General features: G+C 44.1%; 1 protein-coding gene across 2 annotated transcripts in view; it reads right to left on the bottom strand.

Annotated features, from left to right (window-relative positions):
* Positions 1-25,775, bottom strand: part of LOC147672970 (sulfotransferase 6B1-like) — a 195,422-nt gene that overhangs the window by 93,833 nt on the left and 75,814 nt on the right. For both annotated transcript variants that reach the window (XM_086947845.1, XM_086947846.1), the window contains 2 exons: positions 22,568-22,677; positions 17,642-17,731 (listed from right to left, as the gene is read on the bottom strand). In XM_086947845.1, the coding sequence (XP_086803971.1) occupies positions 17,642-17,731; positions 22,568-22,677 (200 nt within the window). The remainder of the gene's footprint in view (positions 1-17,641; positions 17,732-22,567; positions 22,678-25,775) is intronic.

Here is a 25,775-nt window from a genome sequence, read left to right as displayed (position 1 = left end):
ATAATTCCAAAGTATGGTGGCCTAGGTGGACAAAACATGGCCACTTACTGGAAGGAACATTGACAATCTTTGTACTGAAGGTACTAGAGAAGCCTGCTGGGATGGGCTGCTCTGCAGCCCGGCTACAACAACCCTCTGCACAATCTAAAGTCCTGACCTCTGACAGCAGATTTGCCTCTGCCTTAGAAAAGTATGACGGTGTGGGGCTTACTACAACAGAGGCATCCCACAATCAATCAATCAATTAATCAATCAATCAATTAATCAATTAATCAATCAGTACTTATAGAGCACCGCTTATCACCCATGAGGTTTTCCAGGCACTGTGCTGCTGGGTTTACTCGAAGAGCCAGGTCTTGAGTCTCTTCCTGAAGCCGGTCAGCGAGGGTGATGTTCGGAGGTGGAGGGGGTGGGCGTTCCAGGACTTGGCTGCGAGGTGGGAAAAGTAACGCTACTCCTATTTCTTGACTAAATAAACATTAAATAAAGCAGCGAGAGGACCAGGATTGCATAGAGAGTCAGCAAAGAGCTGGTAACTCCACACTTGTAGCCCAGACTCTCAGCAGAGTGCCTAACTTTCATCTCTCCATCGGACTATCCCTGCACAGCACCCGGGTCTCTCCATATTCACACTTCATTACTATCACTTTTCTTACTGGTATTGCTTTCAGTTTGGCATTCAATGTGATTTTTACTTACTGAACTTATGCTAAGCACAAGCCTTCCCAAGTCCTTTAGCTAACCCCCCCCCCCCCCACTGCACCAACTAAAGGGGGACATCCAAGGAAGCTGGTGCGGAGGGTTTGGCCCCCAGGCCTTGGTGCCAAGCCCCAGAAGCAATTGGCCAATGCAAATGTCAAGATGTTGGCCAAGATCTGAGAAGGGTATTGCATGAACTTGTCACATGGGCCTCTGCGTGCTCCTAAAAAAGAAACTGACTTGTTTCATTTTTTTTATGCATTCCATTTTCCTTTAAGGAAAACAGGCTGCATTTAAAAAAAAAACCAGCTTTATTGAAAAAGCAGTCACAGACATGGTGGTCTGCTGACCCCAGCAGGCCACCATCCCTGTGAGTGCCGGCCATTCCCAATAGGTTCCAAAAGGCAAACTGACTCATGAATATGTAATGAGACAGATCCTTTCTGGCCCATTTGGGATTTGCGAACAGTATTTCAGACACTGCTGTACATCAGTGAATTGTGAGTCGCAAATAAAGGCAAATTGCGAGTCGCAAACACTGAGGGTCACACATCTGTCCCGAAGTGATGAACTAGACTCAAGCACATCACTTTGTCTTTTTTGCTTCCAGACCATGCTCATTTTTGCCCCTGCATCATGCATACCAGTGCTTCAGTTGAGGCCAACAATCGTCCGCACTAGATGCTGTTTGCTGTACTCATACAGCTCCCCTCAATCTAGCTAAGGATGGCAAGCTACATTTTTACAATTTCTAATTCTTTCACATTTACAGAGCATTTTAAAGTTGTCAATGTTACATTTTCCTTTGTTATGTATGCCATCTTCATTAATGTGCTAATATTTATTAATTTTGGAAACAGTTGCTGCTCCCCTCAGACAGAGCTGCAGCTCCCCAGGGGATCACGAACCTCAGGTTAAGAACCGCTGGTGTAGTGTTATAAGGAAATCTGTGTCTGGACCGGAGGCGACGATTATGCTTTTCAATCTGTATGGCAAAACTTTATACAGCCAATAAAAACAGTAAAAAACCGAAACTTTTTCCATAAAATCAGTCATCTGGGCATACAACACCCCATAATAGTTCAACACTGGGTATAGAGTCATATAATCGATGTTTAAATATCGATATGCCATAATATCGATGTTTAAATTTCAATGTGACACAATATCGACCTACAAGAATATTGTCGCCCAGAATAGCGACATGCAGGTAAGAAATATCGTTTTTGATAATATCGAAGTTAGTAATATCGTTAGTCAAAATATTGTTGTTAATAATATCGAAATTTATTTTTGTGTTCTGTATTTTAGTATATGTGTTAAAAGTATAGTATATTTTTTTAATGTATGTTTAAAATGTTTAGAAGTAATTCATTTTATGTTAAGTAATTTTTGCGTATTTTAGTTCCGTAGCGGGTTGCGGGTTGCGGGTTTATAGGGGAATAGGGTGGGAAGTAATTTAACTATAATATATTTATTAATACATTTTTAGAAATGATAAATTTTATAAGAAATTAAATATTGCATTTTAGTTCTGTAGCGGGTTGTGGGTTTATAGGGGAGTAGGGTGGGAAGTAATGTAACTATAATTATTTCATTAATAATTTTTTTAATTCATATTTATGTATTTATTATTGTATATTGTTAATTGTGTTAAATATGTTGTTATTAATTCATTATTAATTGGATATTAATGATTTATTATTACTTGGTAAATATCTAAAATGTGTTATTTTTTAGGAGCGGGTTTTGGGTTTATAGGGGAGTATGGTGGGAAGTAACTTAATTACAATTCATTAATCGATAATTTTTATTAATTACTATTTGTGTATTTAATATTTCATATTGTTAATTGTGTTAAATAACGTGTTATGTATTAATTAATAATTGGTAAATATATAAATTGTGGCAATTTTTCATGAGCGAGTTGTGTATTTAGAGGGGAGTAGTGTGGCTAGTAATTAAATTTTAATAACATTTTTAAATTTTTTCAGATAATATTTATTGTTGGTTTCTAGTCCTAATAGTATGAATTAATGTATTACTCATTGTTTTTAATGTTATTGTTTATTGTTATTAGTTAATTAGTTAATTGTTAAGCAATTATGTTAATTGCATCATGTTTTACAATAGTGGTGGTGTTATTTATAGGGGTATTTGGTAAATTATTTTTTATTATTTTAGTATTTGTTAATTAATGTATATTATTTTGCTGGAGTGGGAATAGTAAATGATTCACCTCCGCTATCCAACACTTTCCCTATTTTTGCAATTGTTGAAGTGGGAATAGTAACTGTATCCCCTCCACTATCTAAAACGTTCCTACTGTTGCACTCTGTGGAGTGGGAATAGTAAATTATTCCCCTCCCCTATCCAACATTTTCCCTACTGTTACACTTGCTGCAGTGGGAATAGTAAATTATTCCCCTCCGCTATCAAACACTTTTCCTACTGTTGCACTTGTTGGAGTGTGAATAGTAATTTTATCCCCTACGCTATCCAACACTTTCCTTACTGTTACACTCTGTGAAGTGGGAAAAGTAACTTATTCCCCTATGCTATCCAATACTTTCACTACTGTTGCACTTGCTGGAGTGGGAATAGTAAATTATTCCCATCAGCTATCCAATACTTTCCCTACTGTTGCACTTGCTGGAGAAGGAATAGTAAATTATTCCCATCCACTATCCAACACTTTCCCTACTGTTGCACCTGCTGGAGTGGGAATAGTAAATTATTCCCCTCTGCTATCCAACACATTCCCTATTGTTGCACCTGCTGGAGTGGGAATTGTAAATTATTCCCCTCGGCTATCCAACACTTTCCCTACTGTTGCACTCCCTGGAGTGGGAATAGTAAATTATTCCCATCAGCTATCCAACACATTCCCTATTGTTGCACCTGCTGGAGTGGGAATTGTAAATTATTTCCCTCGGCTATCCAACACATTCCCTACTGTTGCACTTGCAGGAGTGGGAATAGTAAATTATTCCTCTCAGCTATCCAACACTTTCCCGACTATTGCACTCCTTGGAGTGCGATTAGTGATTTTATGTCCTACGCTATTCAATGTTTTCCATACTGTTTTAGTCAATGCAGTGTAAAATGTTGTTTTAAAGATCAATATTTATTTTAATATTTTATTTTATTATATATATATAATTAGATTTTATGTTTATCTTACAGGTTTATGTATATATATGTATTTATAATTTTTTATATGTTTGTAACATTTGATAACTTAATAAAATAATTATTTATTAATATTATTAAGTACATATATATATATATATCCAGTCATACCAAACTTGTAAATTTTGAAGAAAGCGCTGACACCATGAATCTGAATCCAAACTCGATTTATTCGATCAGTATCTGCTTAGACGCGTTTCGGCGTTGCCGCCTTGTTCACTACATCTGCATTTACTTTTCAATTCTACTTATATACATGAAACGAGTTATGGGCATGTCTATCAATTAACATACAGGCTCAAACCAGAAGTTGCCATGGTTACAATGAGGCTCACCTGCATGTTAGGAAGGTCTTTTTTCAGTGTTAGACATGTGACACATTTACACTTAAAACAAAGTATTAAGTAAAACATGATCTAAAGTCTTAAATCACCCTACTGTGTTTATAAAATAATATCAACCTATAAGTAATGTAGCATGTTAAATTTCACAGCTAACATTTAAGGTACATAACATTGCAGGTGATTCTCTTGTGAGAAAGACAAAAAGAAAGTCTCATGTATTCATTAGCATATTTTGCTACTGCTTTCCCGTGTGCTTGCCATAGATGTTCCTAATAAAAGGACCTGATTTGGTAGGCCCCATGGTTTGCCTGTGTTTCACTTGTGTGGTTCAACCCAACATGTCACCATGGTGTTTTGTGTCCTGCTCGTCAACCAGGTAAGCAGCAAAAGCGTTACAGATAAGAATTACCGCTGTGGGTTGTGCGCGCGTTTAGGATGCTGCTGTGACTAACAGTGATTGCATCCCAAAACTAAAGCACTGCTTCGCGCGTCCGAGTGTCCTATGGTGTTGCCCGAGTGGGCCTGACTGTTTGTGCGATCTTTGTGGTTGTTCCCCCAAATGTTTCGAAGGTGTCTGTGTATGCTTAACAACCATAGTTGATTTAAGTCGCTTTGCAGATTAAGATAAATCGCTGTCAGCGGCGCGCGCGTTTGGGATGTTTCTGTACATGCTTGTGTACTTGCTTCCCAAATGTTGATATTGATGTTAGCGCGTCCGAGTTTTGTGTCGTGCTGCCCAAGTGGGCCTGACTGGTTATGCGATCATCATTGGGGCACTGATATTGAATGACCACTAAATATTTGGGTTGGACGTGTCTGGACTGCCCTGCTGTGTAGTCAGTGACGTTGGTGTGTTAAAATGTCCCGCGTTTAGGAATGGGGCTTTGCGTTATGTTGGCGCGTATGTCTTAGAAGGAACATCATAGGGAAAATATCTCTCTGAGTAGAGTGGATGGACAGGGGTGCATGAGGCAATAAGCTAACAAACACCGTGAAGTGTAAAAAACACCGTGAAGTGTAAAAATAGTGATTAAGTGCTGTGCGATTTATCATCATTTGTGTTGCAGTTGTGCCCAAGTCGTGCCCATAGGTAACCCGTGAATTTTGTTGTAGGTGAACTGCAGATGTTAAGCGAATGGTACTCAGGAAAGAGGAAAACTCCGTAGAGGTGTTTAATTAACCTGGTTATAGGTGAACACTAAGGGCCTCGTCCGCATTCAGGCCGAAAGGGATCTTGGAGTTGAGGAGTATAATATACCTTGACTCCAAGCGGCGTAAGGCTAGGGGGCGGTTTCCTCCTCTTATATTTTTTGGAATGCTGTCCAGTACAAAGTACTGGATGTTTTTGGCGTTCCCATTATGGCACTCATGTATGTGTCTGGCAACCGGGTAGGTAGGATCATTATTGGCGATTGCTCGCAGGTGTTGTAAGATCCGTACGTGTGCTGGGTGAATCGTGGACCCTACGTATTTTTTACCACATGTGCATGCTAGCACATAGACTGCGAAGTCTGTTTTGCATGTAAATGCGTCTCTCAGAACATATGGTTTAATCCTAAAGGGGACTTGTATTGTAGTGGTGTTTACCCCATGGGTGCAGGCTTTACATTTTGAGCATTTTTTGAAGCCCTTTTGTGCATCCAACCAATTTTTATTTTTTCTAAGAGCTGGCGCATTACATACCAGTTCTTGTCTCATAGACTTAGCCTTCCTGAATGTTATGGATGGGCTTGTGCCCACTGACTCACCTATGCTAGGGTCTCCCCGAACTAACGGCCAGTGTCTGGTCAGGATTTTACGTAGGTTACTGTGATATCTGTTGTAACCTGTTATTAGTCTCGGGGGCTCTTTACTGATTGGCTCAGTGGTAGGTTTAGTTGTGGTCACAGGGAAAATTAAATCTTTCCTGTTTTTACCACTGCATTTTTCCTCAGCCCTTTTGCAAGTGCTGTTGGTATACCCTCTTTTTCTTAGCCTGTTAAACAGTTCTTGTTTGGCATTGGAGAGTCCCTCATGGGTGCTACAGTTACGTGTCATTCTTAAACACTCTGCATAGGGAATCGACTGTTTTAGTGGTGTTGGATGAAAGCTATGTGCATGTAACAGAGCATTCCCCGCAGTTGGTTTTCTGTAGGTGCGTGTCTGTATTTTGTTATCTTGTACATACAGTTCTAAGTCAAGGAATTGGATCTTTTCAGCGCTCGTGTTACATGTGAATTATTAAATTCAGTACATTTTCATTAAGAGCCAGTGCAAACCCCTCTGCTTCTTCAACACTTCCCTGCCATAAAATGAAAATGTCGTCAATATATCTTTTATACATCACAACATTGTTTGCCATAATGTCACCGTGTTGGACTTTCAAGACCTGCTCCTCCCACCAGCCCATGTGCAGATTCGCATAGCTGGGGGAGAAGCAAGTACCCATGGCTGATCCCTGCAGTTGTTTATAATGCAGTCTGTCAAAAATAAAGATGTTATTTGTCAGACACCACTCTGTCATTTCCAATATCATCAGTGTGTGCTGATACAATTCCATGGGTCTGTTACCAAGGTAGAATTTCATGGCATTGAGTCCATCTCGGTGCCTAATGCTGGTGTAAAGTGACTGGACATCCAGTGTCATGAATCTGTAATTGTCATGCCAGTCAACATCAAAGATCTTTGCCAGATATATATATAACATTTTTATATATGTATGTTTAATTTATTTTTATAATACATTTATTATTTATAATTTTTACCATTTTTTAATAATTCAAACTGCTTTTATTAATTATATTTATTATTTAATTTATCTTAGATTATTTTTAAAACATTTAAAAAAACTATATTTTGAACAACGATATTTTAAACAACGATATTTCGGTTTGAAAATGTGTACTTACCTTTGTAGAGATAGGATGTCGATATTTTGTCCATCGATATTCTTGACACAATATTCTGGTAGATCGATATTGTTGTCGTCGATATTATGTCAGTGATCCCTGGAGGGCAGAGTTGTAGTTCCCGACCTTGATGCATCTTTTGTGCGTTCCTCCAGTCAGGCTTTCTTCCTTTCCAAGGCTTCTAATGAATCCAGTGGGGGAACTTCATCCTCTTGTTCTGCAAGGCTCTCTTTAATTGATGGTGTGGTGAATTCCAGGTGTCACTGGCCACTGCCTGGTCTTTCGGAGCTCACTGGGTTCTTCATCTATCAACCGCGGCCTTCTGGATCCCACAAACGATATGCTTCAGCATGGCGTCGATGGGTCAGTTGGTGTGAATCATAACGTGTTGATCCTGTGTGATTAATTTTCTTCCCTCTCTAGCACCTGATGGTATGGCGTATAGGCCGATGACTGAATTTCACTCAGCCATTTTGGCTGGTTTTGTGTTATTCAATGCCCTCAGGCTTAGCAATCTGTGGCATAACCTTATTGATATAACCCCGGGAGTCAGTTGCTGATTGTGCTGCAGAAACCCATTTGTCCATGTCGGTGTGGCAAGTTAACCCTCTTGCAGGGCCCAAACCATAATTTATAATACATAAAAGTCACCCATAAGATAGGCCCTGGACTGCCCAGTGGCAGGGTGCAGTGTATTTAAAAAGTGGGGCATGCAATTTTAAGTTTTACATATCCTTGTAGTGAAAAACACTTACGTTTGTTTTTCACTACTACAATGCCTATCTCTCTCATGGGATAACATTGGGATTACCTACTTAAATTGTTATAAGTGTAATTTCTAATATGGAAGATATTGACCTCCCAAGTTTGGTGTATCTGAAATCACAATTTTAAATCACAACATATGGTGAAGTCGGATTTCAAAATTTAATTCTTAAAATGTCACTTTTTGGAAGTTTGCATTTTTCTTACTTTAGCCATTTGGTGCCTGCTGCCTATCTTTGAATACATGTTTAGGATGGGTGACAGCTGGGCTTTGTGCATTCCCTGTAGACAGCTACACACAAAGGAAGGTGGCTTGATGAGCAATCCATGTCTTGATGGGCCATTCTGGTCATGATAGTAGGGAGGAACTGGACACAGCCTCACACTTACACTTGAATAGGCTATGTCATGCCCCCACACAAAGGGCTGAATTACCCTCTGTAGTGAGTCCAGAGCCATGGCAGGGACTCAAGGGCCAGCTGGCTGGCATCCTGATTGAAGTCTCAGGGACATAAAAGACTTCCAATCATCCTGCTCCTGCACCTGGAACTCTGCCATCTGTGAGTCTGCCCTGTCAAGAGGAGCCACTTCAGTCCCGGACCCTTGGAAGCTGGCCTAAGGTGGGCTGACGCAACCTCTAGTGCGTGAGCAGAATCGATGCATTGGCGCTGTTAAAGAAACAGGATTGGGGCATCGCATTCAGAACCAGCGCATCGCCTTTGGAACACTGCTTCATAACCAACGCATTGCCACCACAGTGTGGAGAAGATCGATGCATTGCATCAACTGCGTGAAGAAACCTGGCACATTGACTTTGGAACCACTGCATCTCAGAACCAGCGTATCACCATCTGAATTGACGCATATCCGCCATTGCGTGGAAAAAATTGACGCATTAGCCCAAATGCGCAAGGGGGAACACCGAACGCATCGCTCAGCTGAGTACTGCTTCTTTGTCAAAGCAACCAGGATTAAGGTACTATTGCTCGGCTGGCCTCACTGAATCCCTGTATCTTGCCCATGCTCCATCACAGTCGACCATAACTCTTGACTATGTCCTGGTCTGCCATGAGCAGATATTCTACTTATGCGCTTATTGAGGCTTAGCTCTATTTTACCGTTTAATCTTTAAAATTCATATCTCAAGTTCTATTGATTGGATTTTTGTCATTTTGGTCTTGTTTTATTTATAAAACTAAGTTCTTTTTTCTAACCTGGTTTGGAGTCTTTTTGTGATGTTATCACTGTGTTACTGTTTGAAGTGTTGCACAAATACTGTACACATTGCCTCTTAAATTAAGCCTGACTGCTCTGTGCCAAGCTGCCAGGGGTGAGCACAGGTTAATTTAGGGTGTGTTTGTGATTTACCCTGACTAGGATTGCGGTTCCTGCTTGGTCAGGGTGCATACCTCTGCCAACCAGAAAATCAATTTCTAACAACAATGCACTATAGGCAGGACTTGCAGAATTATGTGATTTTGTGGATGCAGCATTTTCCGCATAATTATGGGCATGCTATAGTTGCCACATAATCCATCACCTGCTGTATAATCTACAGATTTTAACAAAAATGTACTAAAAACACTGTGACAACTGATTTCCAAAGATTGATTGGTCACCTTTCTGTTGCTTATTGCTGTATTTGGGTGTCAAACAGGTACTAATCAGGTCCGACCTTTGTATTGATACTGTTAATATGTGTAAACATGACAAACTAATGTGGTAATACTATCACAAAATGTGCTGCATTATGCAGAAGAATTTACCTTTTTCGTTCTGAATAATTTACTAAACCCTGCCATATAATTTGGTCCTCCTCTGCTGCATAATTCCAGTTGCCCTGATTATGGGAAAATATTTTTTTCTTTAAATGTTCTCACAGCAAAGAATCTGAAAAGACAAATGATGAAGCAATGGAGTGATGAAACAGGAGCACGAAGGTGACTTAAAAGGGTGTTTGCAATTTTGAAAGCTGTTATGCAAGAGTTACTGGCAAAGATCATCAAAATTGCATAATAACCCATTCTACATGTGGAATTTAATTTTCGTATGTTCCGGTCTGGTGCGAGCAGATATTCGATTTAACAGTATAATTATTACAAAGCGCATCTTTACAGTTTATTCTTTAAAATTCATATCTCAACTTCTATTGATTGGATTTTTGTTGCTTTGGTCTTGTTCTATTTATAAAGTTAAGCTGAATTTTTCTAACATGGTTTGCAGTGTCTGTGTTGTGTTGTCACTGTGTTACTGTTTGAAGTGTTGAACAAAAACTGTACACATTGCCTCATATGTTAAGCCTGACTGCTCTGTGCCAAGCTACCCGGGGGTGAGCACAGGTTAATTTAGGGTGCGTTTGTGACTTACCCTGACTAGGACTGTGGTTCTTGCTTGGTCAGGGGGCATACCTCTGCCAACCTGAAACCCAATTTCTAACAACAGTGCATTATATGCAGGACTAGTGGAGTTATGCAATTTTGTGGATGCAGCATTTGCCGCATAATTATGGACATGCTATATTTGCCACATAATCCATCACCTGCTGCATAATCTACAGATGTTAACAAAAATGGCTCAAAACACTGTGAAAACTGCCTTTCAAAGGTTGATTGGTCACTTTACTGTTGGTTTTTGCTGTATATGGGTATGAAACAGGTACTAATGAGGTCAAACCGTAGCCCTGATACAGTTAATATGTGTAAAAATGACAAATAATATGGTAATACTATCACACAATGTGCCACATTATGCAGATTAATTGACCTTTTCTTCCGGAATAATTTTCTGAACCCTGCCGTATAATTTGGCCCTCCTCTGCCGCATAATTCCAGTTGACCAGATTGTGGAAAAACATTATTTTTCTTGAAATGTTCTCATAGTAAAGAAACTGAAAAGACAATTAAATGATGAAGCAATGGAGTGATGAAAGAGGAGCAAGCAGGTGACTCAAAAGGCGTTTCCTATTTTGTACACTGTTATGAAAGAGTTACTGGCGAAGGTGATCAAAATTGAGCAATACCCCCTTTTCCAGGCTGAATTTAATTTCTGTATGTTTTTTCCTCGCCGAGAAGTATGCTGCTTTGACAGAAAGACAATCTTCACCTGCAGGGGTGCAAGGCCTGCACCCCTGTGGCTAGGGGAGAGGGGTCTCCTTTCAGGGGCCCCCTTCAGCCAAAGACTAACGAGTATCTGAGATATATGGCAACTTATGGGCCTCTCTTCACCTCTGCAGGGGGCCCCATCATTTTGTCAGACTCAGGGCCCCCTTGGCCCCTCAGTGGCCCCTGCTGTGGTTTGAGGAGCTCAGTGCGCCTGTGTCCCCAGGCGAGGAAGCGGCCGCTCTCACGTGCTGTCTGTGCCTGAATGAAGACCCGGATGTAGATCAGATGACAGCTATGGGCGTGGCTTCAGGGGGGTTGGGTGTGACACCCCCCTAATAAATGTATTATTTAATAAATAGTTGGGTACAGGATCTTTCAGTCAGGTATGGTAGGAGTCTGTCGGCTTTCACCTGGGATTATTAAATACTCACTCAGACAAAAACACAAACTCTCTCCCCCTCCGTTCGAAGGTTTTAAAACAGGGTTATTTGACAAAATACTGTGGGGCAGATTTACTACTTCTGGCGCATCTCTGCTAATCAGCAGGGAGGCGCCAGAAGAGTTGCGATGCATCTGCCCACCCGTGCGCCACCACTGGTGTGCCGCGTTTACAATGCGGCGCACGGGCAGATGCGCGTCGCATCCCCGTCAGAAAGGCGGCGCATTGCTGGAGCAAGGCTCGGGGTGCCCTATCCCTAACATACTGCGCCAATCCTTACCCCTGCTTCAAGCGGGCGCAGGGTTTTCACGCAGCACGGCCTTAAAAGTGACTGAGGGAAATCTTGTAGATTTCACTCAGCCACTTTTAGGAGGCGTTCCTGCGCCGGAACACCCCCACCCCCTGCGCAGGAACACCTACATGTGGCACAGGGCTTTACAACATGACGCATCTCCCAGATGCGTCACGTTGTAAATACCCCGCAGCATGGCGCTGGCTTTGCGCTGCGTCACAAAACTGATGCAACGGCGGCGTAAAAGATGCGCAAGGGGCTTGTAAATCTGCCCCGGAGTTTTAAGTACCCCTCACAACCCGCACTCCTTTAGTTTTCCATTGGCCCTTAGGCCCCCCCCTCATGCGCTGCGTCTCATATACGAAGTAACGCGATTGGCAGGGAAGCTGCACGGGTTTGTAAAGTCTAAGCCCACAACAGGGCACTAGTGTCGCTGAGTTTAAGCGTGGGCAAGGCCAGCTATCGGCATGCGGAATGGAGGCAGAGACAGGGGCATGTTTCAAACTCCTGCACGCAACTGCACGTGGGCGGCTCCCCCTTTTTTTGTTCATTCACTCATGTCTTCTAATGGGGGGCGCATCAGTGTGAAGTCACTTGTGAAGTCACTGTTGACTACCCAAAGCAGTCCCGCACTAGAACCCAGTCTCCTAGGTAGAGGTCCGATTCCTTCTCTCTCTTGGTGATGCTGGTATTTTGGTTGTTTGCGGCTCTACTCTGCTGCGTGGCTTCCACATGTAGAAGTTCGGGGATCCATCCTCCCACATGCAGGGTGCTGTCTCTCACTGCCCTTCCATACAAGATGTTGATGGCAGTGCCGGCTGGCATTTGAAGTCTGTGGGAGGGCGGGACGTAGTAATGGGGGGAATGAAATAAAAAGGATACACTTACCTGTCTGCCACTGCCACCCGCTGTCGCCGCCGCCTCCTCTCAGTCCTCTTCCCCACTTCCATGGCAGGAAGCAGGATGCACCCGGCTCCCAGCCTCCTGATAGCCAATCACAATGCTGCAATGCAGTGTTGTGATTGGTCTGAGCACTGTTGAGCGACTCTCAGCCAGAGAATGGGTGGCTGGGTATGTTCTCCTGCATGGAGAACATGCAAAGTGTGCAATAGTGTTTGGCTGGCCCAAGAGGGCAGCCCAAACTTTCATGCGCACTTTAGAGAGTGCAAACCACTCCTCCCCTGCTCTGTCAGCAGAGCGGCCTTGCCTGCAAAGCTGCCACAACAAGGAAACAAAAAATGATTAGCGGAGGAGCTGCCAAGGGTTGACCTTTGGGTGGTACGGTGAGGGGTCGCAATATATCTTCTGGTGTATTGCGACACTCTCTGCTTTAGCCCATGTCAATAGAGAGCGCCTCCAGGCTAGCACATGCGGGGGCTCAGGAGCTCTCCATCTCTTAGTGAGCAACCTTTTAGCTACTGCCGAGCCTAATTCTAGGAAGCAAGAGGTTACTTTGTGCTTTTTACTTCTGCTATGAAGGTGTAGGATGTAAGTCTCCCATTCGAATGGAATGTCGCATTCTGGGCAGGTGGCATCGATACGATAAAAATATCTATTGATCTTGGCTGGGGTGAAGTATGCTCTCTGTGTAAAATAATACTGAATCTAGCGCAAGCTCATGTTTCGGGGAATGTGCGTGGGGCTCTCTAATACCGCCGCCCATTCAGGATCAGTTAATTGGCAATTTAGGTCCCCCTCCCAACGGAGCCTCAGTGGTGTAAATGTGAGCTGCAGTGTGTTGCCTAAGGGAAGCGGTGAACCACTGTGTGGAGTGTCCACCGAGACCCATCACATGCAGGTACTCAGTGATGGAAGAAACTACAGACGCCTGAGAGAAGACCCTCCCAATGCATTCAGAGACCCCATTCTGTTCCTGGTAGAATCAGCAGAAGGAAGCAAGCACATCGCGAAACAGGAGGCTGATTTTCTTTGCACCAAAAAGGCCAATGTACCTTACTTCTACACGGAGCCTAAAATACTAAAGAGACGAGACCCCCCCCGGTACGGCCCATCGTGTCAGGGATAAATTCCCTTCTAGGACCCTTGTTACGGTTCTGCAACTTTTTGTGAATCTCTTAGTGCAGAAGTCCTCTACCTACATCAAAGACACTAAACACTTACTCAATCTCATCATATACATGAGCTTTGACCCTACTTCTCAACTCCTGGTGGGATTAGCCATCAAAACCCTTTACACTAGTCTTCCTCAAGACGAGACACTGAGGGCCCTCCATGATATGTTAATAGACACGACCTGAAAATATACGACCCCCAGGGAGTTCATTCTACAATGCGCCACGCTAGCTCTGAAGGAGAACAGCTTCAAATTCGAAGGTGAGTTCTTCCTTCAGACAAACGGAACATCAATGGGCAGCATTTTTGCCCCGAGCTTGGCTGGCCTCTATGTGTATCACTTTGAGAAACTACACATCCTACCAGCCACAAATCCATACACCAACAATATCAAATTCTGGCGTCTTTATATTGATGACATTCTTATGGTCTGGACAGGATCACAAGATTCTCTAGCCTTTTTCCTCACCTGGCTCAATGAGCGTGACCCCTACCTATGCTTGACCAGCAGTGCGAGTGCCCACAGCATAGCCTTTCTGGAACTCACTATTGAGCCTAAAGCAGGGCTTCTTCAGACTACCACATATTACAAAGCAACTGCAAGGAATTCATTACTAAAGTTTGAGAGTTTCCACCCCATCGTCCCAGAGAAATCCTCCCATTCGGTCAGTTCCTCCGCATACGGAGGAATTGTAGCCTGACCACCGATTATACGCAAAAATTGGCACATCCTAAAGACAGGGACCTCTACCTGGGACCAACCTCTTTTTGCCTATAATAAGGCAGGCAGCCTCAAAGACCGCTTGGTCTCTAGCCGCCTGTAGAAACACCAGATTCCTGTCACCAACACGGTGCTTAATGCCTGGGGACTCCCTAATGTAGTCGGACACTATCCCTGCTGTGATTGCAGTGTCTGTCATTTGACACGAGCAACAAAAACACTTGATCTTGAGCAAGGCAAAATCTGGCACCAGAGGAAACATACTAATTGTAATTTGACCAATGTTGTTTACCTTATCGAGTCCCCATGCAGACTCCGCTACATTGTAATGACTACTCGCAAGGTGAGGACCAGGATAGTAGAACACCGCAGCCCCATCCGGTGAAAAAAAGAACACCAGCGGAATGACAGACAATTTCATTCAGAGAGGACACACTCCAAATGACATAAAATGGACAGTCATAGAACAAATCGAATATCATAACATTACCAATGACAAACATCTGCTCCAAAAGAAACAACATTGGATATGCCACCTTTCCACCCATAAAGAGGGATTAAACGACAAACATTCCGTGGAACAGCCTGAACAACTGAACCCCCACACTGACAGCAAACAGAACGCTCAGTCACCTTTTTTTTTTCCTTTTCCCTCCTCTTTAAAATCCTCATGCTTCTACACTCAGCATGAACATGCCTCCTCCAGGTACCCTGGGCCTCGCAAACCACAAGATTGAGTCCAGAGGCTGCAGCGAACCATCCCCCTAATATTGAGCGGTGAAACAACTTGGGCATCACTGCCCTTACCAGGGTCCGCACTTAGTGCTTTTACCATGGAGATCATGCTTTCATGTCAGCCCCCACCATCGGGACAGATAGAGTCCCCTCACACCCATGAGGACCATACGGCACTTTTCCATGCCTACATGCAACGCATGCGTTCCCCTTAACCCAACACGGGGATACAACATGCGTCTCACCAGCAAGGAACCACATTTGCTCAGTCTTTCTTTACTGTTTATAGACACAATACGATTGATGCCCTAATATATTCATTAGGTGCTATCACTCACACATAGTTAATCTGTCTACATTACTGGTCGCTCTTTGAGATAATGTTATTTCAGGGCCACCACTGTTGCCATACACACACACAGATGCATGTCCATCTTCTGTGTTTTCTTCCTTCTGTCCGCAGATGCTACTCACATTCAGCTTCTGATCACGTACACTTGCGAATACGGAAGGATATTTAAATATCACCACGGCCAATGGCCAGCATCGACAGAGTTCCGAAGCAGGCCCCAACAGGTTTGAACAGTGGGTCGCAGACTTTGGCAAAGTAAGGCCTAGATGTATCATGCATCAAAAATTCGCAATTTAAGGAATCACAATTTTGCGATTCCTTAAATGCTATGTATGTAGCATTTTTCATTTGCGAATTTTGGTTAAGAAATCGCAAATTACCACCAACTTGTAGTTGATGTTAATTTGCGAATTCTTTTAAAAATGCACAATTTGACATTTTTTAAGGTGGCATGTGACGCACACACATGCCCATTGGGCATGCATGTGCGCCATATGCACACACATGTACATTTCAGGGGTGCAGCACGGTGTCCTTGAGACACCCCTGCACCCTTGAAATTATTCTCAATTTGCGATTAGCATATTGCGAATCGCAATTTGAGATTTAGTTCACAATCATTCCTATGGGCCTCCTGGCCCATAGGAATGAATGGGAAATTATTCCTTAATTGCGAATTCGCAATTTGCGAATTCGCAATTAAGGAAGATTAAGAAATCGCTAAAAAATAGCGATTTTTTACATACATGCCATTTTGCGATTTCTAAATAGTGATTCCTTAAAAATCGCTATTTAGAAATCTCAAAGGGGTATGTTGATACATCTACCCCCTAAGTGGGGTGTGCCGGGGGGGATTCTTCCCTAGCAGTTTCCGACCGTGGAGACCTTCTCACGCAGTCAGACTACGCATCATTGATGTTTGCCATGTCTCTTTCTTTCTTTCCCAGAACACACAGAGTGTGTGACTAAAGGTCGAGCCCCCTCCCAGAACTCGTGGGGCTTTTCTCCATAATTACCAATGTTTTCAGCACTGCTGTTTCCAGACAGGATATCGCATGTACACTATTGATTTCTCCGCACAGTTGCGCATAATCTAAAGCATTTTTTAAATTTCAGCTACCATCCACCGTCATGTTCCGTTTTTACTATCGCTCTTTACTCGCATAGAACACGGACACAACGGAGTTGAGTCACATAAACCTTATGTGCCATTTTTAAGCTCACTCTATTTTGTGTTTGTTTGTATGTCTTGTTGTTTTTTTCTTAACAGGAACCAAGCCGCTAGAGGAAACCATCCTCTTACACATACCGCTCCTTAGCAAGTGCGCCACATAGCTGGTCTTTACATTCTTTTAGGCAACCACTTTAACTTTCACCCACATATGGTCCTGATGAAAGCCGGTTTAACATGAGGCCTGGCTGAAACATGTTGACCGCACAGGATATGGGAGTCCATAATTACCTCCACTCATATCCGCTACATTGTTTTTAAATACTGCCAAGGGCCCACTATTAAAATAGTCTTGTGGATATCTGGAAGCCGTAAGACAGCTTTTTAAACCTACACTCTTTTCACCATCACAGCACATTTACGAAACAAAACTCGCTCCGCTGTAGTCAGGCGTCGAAGCACACCCAAGGTGCACTCGGTGCCTTGGGTGGGACCCGATAATGAAGCATGCCACAACTAGGTTGGTGGGTGAGGGTCTTCATAAAAAACAAATGTTTTTCTTAATCATGAACAAACACCTGGAGCTTCTACCTACTAGCTAGTTCCCATTTATTCTTATATATTAACCAGTGGAAGTGCTCGAGCCCCTTTTCTTCTCTCTCCCGCTTGATACTGGTACAATCTAGCACACGACAAGGGTTGAATCTGGCCATGTGCGACCTAAAATAAACCTACGCATATCTGGCCCATTGTTCTGGATATCACAGTAAACTCATTCTGATGCAAAACATTTATGACGCTGAGCAGAAATTATTAAATATCTGTCACCCATGGAAGTTAAGAACTCACCATCTGAGAGCAGCGCTTACCTTCACTTTGCTCACTTCCATTGACTTGGGGATGTTGCCGCGATGCAGATGCGTCGTTAGAACTCTTCGAGGAGGGATCTGGTTTATAATCTGGAAGAGAAGAAGTGGCCAATGACATGTCTGACATGGCTGAGGGCTGGACCCCCTCAGTGGCCACTCATTACCAGCTCGTCACAGCTGCAGGTCACATGGCAAGCACACAAGGAGCTGAGCTGGCAAGATGGCTCAGTGAGCTGAAGGCTTCCTGCTCACATCTGCACATCACCACTTTCAACCTTGACCAAGACAACTCAGCCTGTTATCCTTCAGAGGTTGAAATTCGACCACCACTACAAATTGAGTAATAGTGTTATTGGCAGTACTTCAGCACTCCTATATAAAAGAAGGTTGAGAGTGGCCCAGGGCATCTGAATAAGGGATTCATTTTTAATAATAATAATTACATTAGCAAAGGCCAATCACAAGTCATATCAAGCAGCAGAAACCAATATAAACTTTAACTGAATATTCCAATGGCAACTTCAAGTGAGGTAGAGATGTTTTAAAAGATTTACACATTAAAAATGAACAGGGGATTCACCATCCTTGCTGTTGTTCGGAGACAAGGTTACTCGTCAGTTTTTATTTGCTGAACCAGCCTTCTGTACATCAACCTACCCCAGAGGGACCTACCATTTATAATATTATTATTACAGAAAATGGAAAAGGGTAGTAAGAACAGGAGTAAACACTAAGACCATCACAGGAATTCAAATAAAGACAGACAAATATCCATACAGGAAGAGAACACGGGGGGGTTTCCAGAGTTGGAGGTGACATACATGTGGCAATAGAGTAGAAATGTAGGTAGAAAACTATTTTATTAGAACAATTGCCCATAAAACATTCTAAACAATACATAAAAACAGTTGGAGTTTAAAAGTGACTTAAAACCCATAAGGCCCATCGACCACCCCCCACCCGACTGTACCCCATCATGAAAACTCTGTTTAACAGAACGTAAAAGCCGAGCAATCCCTACGGCCATATCTGGGTAAGACATTTCTGACTGCAACTCTACAGCCTTCATCCTTTGTACTGATCTGTATTTAAAAACAAAGGTCTGAGGACCTAATGTGGTTCGGAAAGTAACAAACACAGTCCATAGGTATTGACAACTACGCGCATTTTACCTTCGGGGCAGGGACAATGACCACTCTTAACTGGACCAAGGCCCCGACAGGAGCGGTGGTAGTAGACTGGATTACACCCACTCTTACCCTTAAAACTTCATTCCACTCGAGGTAGGAGGAAAACCTGACCTGGAGAGGGAATTGAAGAACTGATCGAAGGTGTCTGACTCAGGAAGGCCGGGTCAAGGGTCGCGGTCACCTTTTCCGCAGACTCTTTTACAGAAATGCACAAGGTTTCTGCTCCCCCAGCACACACAGAAACATGATATTATAAAGCAAAGCAGAACATGAGAAGAAGAGGAGAAAAGACAATCAATTATAGAATTCTAATAACATCCCCATATATTTGTAAACCCAGGATGGTATTGTGCAGGTGAGCATCAGTGCTTAATTTGTAAACAAATAAGTGCCCAGGTTCTTTTTGGGAGGCTACTGCAGCCTCCTCCACCCATTGCCCCTGTCAGCTCCTTCAAAGACAGCATCAACACAAGTACCTCCCATCGCAATCCTACAAGTGTGGCATCCAGGCTATTACAGGGCACCCAAAGCTATACCAATAGTGTGAGGGGCCGCTGCTGTTCCTTTTAATGTATATAGACTTAATAAACACTTTTCACTCCTAAATACGCCATCTCCAGAAAAACCATTCCCCGTAAGAGTGCAGCTGGAGACAGATAGCACCTCAAACATGGTGCTTCGAATGCTCGCTGCAGGATCCTAGTGCTTGGAGACCCTCACGGGGGATTAGCTGTGCTCTACAAATCATGATTGATTGATCGATTTGTTAATGATTGCAATCTAAACTTAGCATGTCCCCTATCTGACCCTGGGCATGCAGTTCAATCATTGTTAGTGGCGAAGTGGGATCTGCTGGATTCCGTTTGAAATAAATAAATACAACAACCTAATCTCCCTCATGGTCCTGCCCCACATCTCGCTTCTCTCACGAGACAGCGGTTATGGCTGTGCATTTAATGTACATCCATGCAAGTAGCGAGTATTAAAACCTCACAGAGATCAATGCACTAGGACCAGCCTGCTGCAGTCTCTAGCCACCCTTTCACAGCTCGTCACAGTCGGAGAGGTCAGCGAGGCTTTATCACCTCATCCCGCCCCGTGACAAGCTGCGAAAGGGTGGCGCCTTACAGCACCAGTGTTTGATTGACAATTCACCTCTTTGTCAGGAGGGGGGTTAGTTTATAGTGTTGCACACTATGGGGTCTATTATGATGTCAGGCGGATCGCCACCACCCGCATGGCGGTGGCAATCCACCCGAAATCATCCCCTGCCCGCCTCCCATTTCCCCCCGCTATATTATGATAGTAGGGGGGACCGTGGCGGACGGGAAGACCGTCCTCCGCTTTTCTGCCCGGTTGACGAGTCGACCTGGCGGAAAAGGGTTGAATATGGTGGCGGTGCCTGCTAGACACCGCCACCCATATTACAATGGCTGCGGGAAGCAGCCTTTCCGTGGCGGAGTTGCCGCCACGGAAAGGCATGTGGTTTTCTCAGTTGGGGGCCGTTGCAGGCGCCCAGAATGTTGGGGGGTGGCGGGGGCACATGGGGGTACCTATGCTACCCCCCTGCATTTGCATGGATGATGTGGCAGGCACCGCGCGGTGCTTGCCACGTTGGGCATGCAAATGCACAAGTTCCTGTTTTGCATTGCGGCAGGTGCTGCTGATAGTTCAGCTGACCGCAACACATAACTGCAAAATGCGCCCGCCAGTGGGGCGGGCGCATCCTAATTGTGCATGCAGGACTGCCGCAACTATTGTGGGCGGTCCAATTCCCGGGGCGAACGTAATAGACCCCAAAGTCTTTGCCAGGCTGATGACCTAACAGGCTTAAACACAAACTTGGCTTGGAATTCACCAGCTATGCCCACTCAAGTACGCTCCCAATTCTTTTTTATTTTTGCAATGATTAGGATCTGATTTCCATCCATAAGCGTGGGAACGCCGATCCCCAAGGTTCCTATTTACTTTGATCTCTACTTTGATGCTATGGCCAAGTGTGTACCTGCTGCTGCACGAGGATACAAAGCCCATCCGCCTCCTATGAAGATTGGAAATCATGACTTTAGTGTCTACAGATCACTTAAAACTTTTCAAGTTGTGTTTTTCCCTGATGCCAAGAACAGAGGCCTTCCATGAGACAGGCGGACACTCTCTCTGGGTACAGGCTCGACTCCTTTCAGGGAATGTCTCAGAAACACCATCTGAGCATGTGCAGAGGGACTGCCTAACAGTCCACCAGGGGAAACCTGACCAGCAAATGCAAAGTGAATCTTTGCTATTCAAATAGTGGCGGGTCCTTAATCCAGGACTATTTGCCTTCTCTGCTGTGCTGGTTATACAACCGTCGCCTTTTGTGTTTGCGCTTCACTGAAGCTTAGAACCACACAAACATTGTTACTACCAACTCTTATCCTGTTCGCTGGTTACCCTCTGGACTGGACTGGGCTGGTGTGGGCCTGGCTATGATGCAAATGATATAGCGCTTACTGCACTCTAAATTGTATGGGTGCATTATACTCATGGTTCAAACGCACTCACATATATTTTGTATCGTTTGCAGTGTATTATGTTTATTAAATGCATTTATTCAACATCATAGGCATAGAAATGCAATGCGCGCCTTTAAATAGAATTTACATGTATTTGAGACACTATCATTCCTGTATGCATAATGTGCAAGATGACATTATATTCATATCAATGTAACTGTGTGTAGTTGAAGTTGCCTGCATTGTAGGCCCAGAGCTGCAAGTTGTTGACAGTTTAAAAATCCTTGGTTGCTAAAGAAATAATTAAATGAATCTCTTGTGTGTGCCAGGACAGTATGCTCTCATCCCACTGCAGGTACAAAAAAATCAACCTCGTTATTCTTAGTTTAAGGAGATAACAGGAATGTCTGTGAAGAGTCTGAGAAGCGGGAGGAGGGGATACCTTCTGTGCCTTGCCTATCTGAACCTCAAGGTCACTGGAAGCAAGAATAACTTAATTAAAGAAGCAATTGAAAGCTACTAGGGAACCTTGCAAGTGAAACAATTCGTCATGTGATACATTTAGGGGGGGGGGCTGAGTTTTGTCTTTTTGTATGATGCACAGGGACAGAAGATCAGGAGCATTTTCAGAGCGAGCTCCATAGCCTTAAGCTATCTTGACCCATTTGACGTGAGTACTTCTTAGGAAGTCTACACGTGCTGACCCCTTTGGGAAAGAAGTTAGGTGATATAGCCAGGAACCTCAATGAGAGTAGTGTAGGGAACGATAACGTATGCTTTCCTTCCTAATGAATAAGGATTTAGACTCAGCCTCAATTCTATGTTGTATTTTAATTCTTGAGTTCGTCACCTTATGCCTTTTATGCCGAATTAATTATATTAGTCGGTTTGGCTCTGTATTGATTTTTATGTACCTATATTCGCTGATTCTCAGATGTGTTTACATCCAATTATTTTTGACCTTTTAATAAAATCTATGAACTGAAATTTGGAGTCTGTGGTCTTTTAAGCATGACTAAATTGTAAGTATAATCTTGACGTGTTTACTCCCCTCAACCACTTTCAGCATGCAAATAAAAGACCATCAGTGATAAATTTGGAAGGGAAAGCAAGGACTAAATTTAGCGTAATCACAAATATAAAACTGAGTATGAATGAGCACTGTCCACTTAGGTATGGTTCTAAAACAGTATGGAATAAGTTTGCTGGTACATTATACAATGTCACTGTTCCTTGGCACTGACCTCAAATTTGTCCGCCGATCCGAACTCAAGGATGTGCGTGAAGGTTGGCGGCTCCTTGCCGTGGATGTTGTACATCATGTCATGTAAGATGTGAAGGGTCCAGTTTGTGCCTGAAACACAGCAATGCAGCCATTAGGACACAGAAAAGGCCAGGCCAGCCTAATTTCATTAGGTACTGATACTGAAAGGTCAGAGGTCACAATATTGCATCTGTGTCACCTGTGTAAATGACCACCTGGCTGTTGTCCCTGCAGCGGGGGCGGGTTTGTTTCTAAGCTGGGTACTTGGGAACCCACGCATGAGGAGACGGGCATTCATTTCAGGGGTCAATGCACAAAGTAGAAACCCCAGTGCCCGACCCATGCTTCATATTATGGAACATGGGAGGACGGGGAGAGGCAGGAAGGGAGGGGAACAACTATTCTATTGCAAGGAATGGCATGGAGAGCTTGGGTGGAGATAAAGTCCTTCAGAAGGAGAGCAAACAATGCAACAGAGAGGGAGCTTATCGTTATAGAAGTGACTATTGACCAGGGTGCCGGCCAAAGAGTATATCATCTCTGCTATTTACCCAGCAGCAGGCAAAATAGTACATAATCTCTGCAGTTTAGCAGGTCTCAGGCTAATAGGAGAGATGATCAGCTATTTGACTAGTGTCTGGGTACATAGTGTGAAGGAGGTCTTCATTTTGTTGACCAAGAACTACAAATTGGCTTGCGGCAATGGTAGGGTAGTGGCCATCTTTTAATGCGGCTGCGGCGTGTGAAAAGCACTTGAAAGTAAGTGCACATGCAAATGTGAAATAGTATATGCAAATGAATGTGGGTAAATTAAGTTTTGCTGTTTATAAATGAAAATCAATTTTAAATGAAACATTTGTTGTTTGAATATTCAAATAAGACATTTAGTAATCAAACTTCAATTTTAGGAGCTTTAGTATAAGCCACACATATATTGTGGACTGCAGTCTAGGAGTATTTTTCTGCCTGCAAAGAATAATGAATGTGCTTTTAAAACATGTTACATAATTGCGTTATTCACTCATTCATTGTTTTTTAATGCTGGTGATCCTCCTTATGATGATTTTTTAGGGCTTTGCACTTTCTCTTCTTCCTATGGAAGGCTGAGTCCTAGTTTTAGGCTTCTTTGTAAGAAGGAGTGTGTCTGGCAACACAGCAGCAGTCAACAAACAGCAGCAAACAGGGAATACAAACAGACAGGTGGTATCTGGGCTCCAGGGGGAGGGGCACATACAGTAGGTGATTAGTGCTTGGGGGGCCAATGATTTGGGACACTGGCAGGGAATAAATTGAGTGAGACACAGTAATGGGACTTCAGTGGAATGGGGAAGTGAAAGCAGGAGACAGGCAAGCGCTGCATCTGGGTAATTCATGGGAGGAGTTCACTCAACTGCCTCTGAATAAAAATATATTTTTCATACTATTCACCTAGTAGAGTGGGTTTCAGGTATAAATGCTTGTTGGTCCCATTTCATGAGTGGCCCCTTCAGCCACATTGATATTTTAGTCACCACATAATGGGCCAGATTTATCAAGGGCGTGCGTTGACCTTGCATCACGCAGGGTAACGTAAAGCAAAGCACGCCCTAAAGTTATATTTACATTGCTGCGTAGGGCCACCGTGCGCGGCTCGGCATGGCGTACTGAATCTGGAGTAACGGAGGCAGCGCAAGTCGCTTACTTTACTCTGCCCTGGGAAGATGTTCCATGGGTGGAGCGTGAGTGTTCCATGGGTGGAGCGTGGATGTTCCATGGGTGGAGCGTGGGTGTTCCATGGATGGAGAGTGGGTGTTCCATGGGTGGAGCGTGGGTGTTCCATGGGTGGAGTGTGGGTGTTCCATGGGTGGAGAGTAGGTGTTCCATGGGTGGAGCGTGGGTGTTCCATGGGTGGAGCGTGGGTGTTCCCTGGGTGGAGAGTGGGTGTTCCATCGGTGCAGCGTTGGTGTTCCATGGGTGGAGCGTGGGTGTTCCATGGGTGGAGAGTGGGTGTTCCATGGGTGGAGCGTGGGTGTTCCATGGGTGGAGCATGGGTGTTCCATGGGTGGAGCGTGGGCGTTCCATGGGTGGAGCGTGGGTGTTCCATGGGTGGATAGTGGGTGTTCCATGGGTGGAGCGTGGGTGTTCCATGGGTGGAGCGTGGGTGTTCCATCGGTGGAGCGTGGGTGTTCCATGGGTGGAGAGTGGGTGTTCCATGGGTGGAGTGTGGGTGTTCCATGGGTGGAGTGTGGGTGTTCCATGGGTGGAGCGTGGGTGTTCCATGGGTGAAGTGTGGGTGTTCCATGGGTGGAGCGTTGGCGTTCCATGGGTGGAGCGTGGGCGTTCCATGGGTGGAGCGTGGGCGTTCCATGGGTGGAGCGTGGGTGTTCCATGGGTGGAGCGTGGGTGTTCCCAAGCATCCACCCATGTTTTTGGCGCCTTCCCAGATTTACTATCTCTAGTAAACCTGGAAATACATCAAAATGGTGAGTCTTTCCTGGTCAGGCGTAACTAGGAGAAATATTATTTCTCCACCTGTTTTCCTCTTTCTGCGTGTGCTGCAGTGCACATAGGAAGAAGACAAAGCATCAGAGGGTTGTTTTTGTGAAGAAAGGTGTCAATTCATGCACAAAAACAATCCTGGCTGCAACGCAGGCATCTCTGCAGCATGGCGCAAGGGTGCCTGCGTTGGCGCTTGACGGCCACAAGTGTGCCAGCGCAGAGGGAGAGCAGGAACGCGACGTATCTTAGTAGATATGGTGCATTCCTGCCTTCTCCATTTGACCCAGCCCTGCAAGTTGTCTTTCTGTCCTTGACAGAGCTGTCTCAACAAAAGAAATCAGAAGCCAAAAACAAAAATAGACATTTGAGTGACAGGCTTGCAGGCTGTACCAGACTATAGACATTGTGGAGAGGACTGGGGAAGGAAGGAGCAGGAGCAGTATGAGGAAGATGATGGCCAGCAGGAGAAAAATCAGGAGGTGGACAACCAGGAAATCGAGGACTACCAGGTCCACAGGACCAGGACAAGAAGTAGGGGCGAGAAGCGAATGGACCAGGATCCGAAAGAGGCTAACAGGACCAGAAGACCCGAGATCTGAATGACCTAAAGGGATATAAAGGGTCAGGAAGTCCAGGAAGACTAGGAGCAAAAAGTCTTTGAGGGTCAGACTCACAGGGATCCTAAACCAGGGTACAAGGACTGCATGAAC

The sequence above is a fragment of the Lissotriton vulgaris genome (assembly GCF_964263255.1).
Source record: "Lissotriton vulgaris chromosome 7 unlocalized genomic scaffold, aLisVul1.2 SUPER_7_unloc_1, whole genome shotgun sequence".
In the NCBI taxonomy this organism is placed as follows: Eukaryota; Metazoa; Chordata; class Amphibia; order Caudata; family Salamandridae; genus Lissotriton; species Lissotriton vulgaris.
This window is presented reverse-complemented; position numbering and strand designations above follow the sequence as displayed.